A 4,000-nucleotide genomic window follows, 5' to 3' on the forward strand; every position below is an offset into this window, starting at 1 on the left:
CATAGGATGAGGACACGCATAGTTAAGCCTAGAATCCTGTTGCAACCCCCGCCTTGCCCAAAAGACGTGTGTAAGATGGCTCAAAAGAAAAGGCCACAGTCTTCCTCAAAGTTCCGGTGACCATTGACCTGTCTCCTTGGCGCCTGTGAAAGCTGTACATGCTGGTCGGGCAGCTTCTGAGTTGCCACTTGCCCCGCCGATAATTTTCAGCAGAAAAATGGGGCCTCTAGGTCTGTATTGGTTCGACCTCAATACGAAAGATTGGAATAGACTTGAATCGGTCGTTGTAAAGCTCCTGCACCTTTTCGTTGATGAAAGCTTTCGTGTGTTCGAATCGTTCCTCCTCGCCATCGCGCAGCATTTGCTCAATCTTGAGTCCTGGCCCACTAATCTTGAAAGACAGGGCTGCGACGCGTTTCTCTGGGTGCACCTGGCTTATGAAATCCTGAAGTGAAGTTTCATGGAATGCGTGCTTTAGTCTCAGTTCTCTATACCAATGGTCCGCAGAGGTCGAACAACTAGAGAAAATAACGAAGGTGACGTTCGATATAGACTGACTGCCTGTCGTGTGGGCTGGTCGTTCAGTAGGCGCCGGCACCTTTGAGTTTTCCAATGCGACTTTCTGACGCTTGACAGGCTGAGTCGCAATGCTGCTGACTTTTGGGGGGCCCTGCTCGACATCTTTATCTGCCTGAAGCTTTCGCTTGCCTTTATACTTGATATTGTTGGATTCCTGACGGTTTAGGCGGAAGAAGAGTTGTTGGATTGTGTCTTTTATCCTGAACAAAATCAGGTCTTGCATATCGCTATCCATAACATTGAGCTTACGTTTCATGGTGAACTGAGTACTGCAACTCGTTGTAGAACTCGGAGGCCTGATCATCCGGCCAGAACACAGAGCCAAAGTCCCCTTTGTCCAAAAAGGCACAAGCCAACTCATGTAGGTTGCCCTGGTGGACTTTCCAATCAATCAATTCTCTGCCGCACATTCCGCTCTCCGTTCGGAACGTCCTTCTGAAGAGGTTCATTGTCTCATTGAACAGTTTGCAGCGTTCCAGATGACCGGCATGTGGTTGCTCTTGTCGTGACCCCAGCTTTGTTTTACCGTATCCAATCTTCGCGCGGAGATTATTTATGTTCCCCATGGGTCTGGCAGAGGATATCGACGTGGGTATGAATGACATGCTGAAGTCGCTGTAGTAACTAATGGTGTGGCTTTTGAAGAGTTCTGATATTTCAGTTGTGGGAGGCTTGTGAGATTTGAAGATTTAAAACTAGACAATGGCATGCAGGCCTGACTACTATTTATCTGTTTTTGTAATGTGTTTAGAAGTATGGCAGCTCATGGGTTGCCTCACCAGACTTCACCTATAACCGAGGCTGGATTTAGAGATAGGTAATGCAACCCAAGCTCCTTGACTTTACACGGGGCATTACCCCTGGAAGGTGAAGAGGCTTACACTATGAGTGATTTCCGAAAGAATGTATAGAAGATGCATTATTGCCAGGGAGAAGACTGTTGCACACGATCTGAGTGTTGGAAACACGGCTCATCTATCATGAGGCCAGTCCGAGAACATACGTCAGCTTGATATTCAGCAATGCTAAGTTCCTGTCTCCCCTGAACAGTGCCCCTTTCCTCTATGCATCTCATACAATATGAAATGGAACCCTGTTCTATGCTATAGGCAGGAGGCCATGCCTTGATACTCGGTTCAAGGGTCGAATCGAAAAGACCCTCGGCGATTCCGAAATGACGCGTGAAGGCACCCTCAACTGTCATGCGTTTAAGTGACCCTAGTCTGTGCATAAAGAAGGGGCAAGAAAAGTTCCAACTGTGCCATGTCACGCAATGTAATACTCAAAGGGATAGCCTTGTTAGTAGGCGTGGGGGAGGCAGTGTTGTCACGATATCTATTGACCCTGCAAGTTACTGTGCTCTGCATTGAAGACTTGAGATAGTCTAGACAAGGGATCGCATCAAGCGGCTGAGCAATCGACTCCCAAAGGGGTAGCCGAAGAGATCTTCGCCTCCTGGTCATTCAGGCGTTCTCAGAGTTCTAATTACAGTCAGTAACCTACACTTCCTCGAGTGAGCCTATGCATAGATACTCTCTGCGTTTCACTGCTGAGAGAAATCTACTGACGGATCGAGCATGTGGATGGCCCGACAACGTCATGAAAACTTCAGGAGGCCTCACACATGTCGTGATGAATGAGGGCCTCTCAGTGCCTTAGACTTCATGCCTAATACTACGGTTGCTCCAAATCAGACATCTCAGGTGGGTGGGTTATGGATGTGTCATCGGCATCGCCGATTGCAAACGTCTCATCAGATTTACATTCTCAATGCTCAGTAGGCATGATATAGCATTAACATGACCCGCCTCATCCTCGGGAACAGTGCGGCAGAAGTTTCACCTTACATGCGTTGAGAAGATTGCCGGTGGGACAGACATCTCTTCATGGAGGACCATGCTTGATAAATAGAAAAGGCGAGTGCTTCTCCGTGGATGTCTTCTAGACCTGCCTCCATACTATTTCTCCTGAGCTCACCATCATGGCCACCTACTATCAAGAAAATTCTGAATTGACTCTTCTCTCACATTTCAATACAGATATACTTCCATTTTTGGACATTAACAGGGAAGACCTTACGGTCGATCCGATGTCGCCTCCTAGTTCTACCAACCTTTCACGGGACATTCTTGTATATTCTTTTGAGGATCACTTTGAAGAACTTTCTACAGAGACATATTCTTACGAGAACTCGGTCTTTGACACTGAATTATTCTGGACAAACTTGAACCAGGAGGCAACATTTTCAGACTTCGAAACGCTCATCGAACAGGTCGATATTGATACTCTTTTGAAGGACTGGGTGGAACTGGATATGGATGGTTCTCCAAGCACAGAAAGGCCCAACATGGATTCTACTCACAACACGTCCACTTCCTACTCCAATTCCGACACAGAATTGATTTCGGTGGAGGGCGAGCCAATAGCTGTGAACCCAGCCCTGGCCATGGACTGCGGTCTGACAGTAGTAAATGGCATAACAGTCATTCCCCATAGCCCCACCGCTATACATATGTTTTCATCGAAAAGCGGCAAATTGGACACAGAAACCGAATGGCGACATGCGATCGATAGCTGTGAAACAGCACTCGGTGAAGAGATCAGCCACACAGACACAAACCAATTTGTGGAGCTGTCAGGATCGTATAAACCGGAATTTGCAACAGATTTAACTTCCAAGAGGCCTCAATCGCCACCATGCTGGGAATCGAATCTGTCATTCCTTACGCCGAATACCGAGACACATCACTCGCTCTCGCACAACGACAACGACAATGTGAACAATCAACAAGCCAATCTTCATCGTTCACCAGGTGTATCAGGGCCATGTACGGTACCGAGGGCTGCTTTGCCTCGATCTAAAAACTTGGCTTCCAAATCGTCCACATTGGCCAGTTCTAAGGAAATCGGAACGAAGCTGAAAGTTTGCAAGCGGAAAAGAAGGATCAAAAAGCCACAGGAACCTAAGGATAAGGTTGACCGTTTCCGGATTACTCGCATCATCCGGCAGAAAAGGGGAATCTCACGTGACTACCTTTGGAACCCACATTCAAGGACCTGGCAAGACTACAGGAAGCGGTATGCGGACGTTATCAAGATGTTTGAAACAAAACCAAAGTCCTTGTTGCAGTTGGAGGTCAAGGCCAATTGGGATGGATGGCCAGTTCGCTTGACCTGGGATTCAGACTCGCAAGGGTACAGCGGAATGGACGCGGACGGAGAGGCAATCTTAATTCCCTGGTGGAAAGTGCAAGGCATGCTTCCGGATCCTATTTATTATACTTTCCTGGCACTATAGAATACACAGCTTTCATTTATCGGTAGACACTGAAGAACACAAGGCGCATTTGGCTACTTTAACACCCTGCCAAGTCTTTTTCACCGACAAGGTATTCATCGTGACTTCGAGGATGTAGAGGAG

At 47.4% G+C, this 4,000-nt stretch overlaps 1 protein-coding gene across 1 annotated transcript; it reads right to left on the reverse strand.

Annotated features, from left to right (window-relative positions):
* Positions 1-226: 226 nt before the first annotated feature.
* On the reverse strand, positions 227-1,028 carry UCRPA7_1847 (hypothetical protein; the record flags this gene model as incomplete). Its single annotated transcript, XM_007914426.1, has 3 exons — positions 227-420; positions 559-779; positions 829-1,028. 3 exons carry the CDS (start codon positions 1,026-1,028, stop codon positions 227-229), a joined length of 615 nt encoding a protein of 204 aa, XP_007912617.1.
* Positions 1,029-4,000: the final 2,972 nt, after the last annotated feature.

Source organism: Phaeoacremonium minimum (genome assembly GCF_000392275.1).
Source record: "Phaeoacremonium minimum UCRPA7 unplaced genomic scaffold PA7_03_scaffold_134, whole genome shotgun sequence".
Taxonomy (NCBI): domain Eukaryota; kingdom Fungi; phylum Ascomycota; class Sordariomycetes; order Togniniales; family Togniniaceae; genus Phaeoacremonium; species Phaeoacremonium minimum.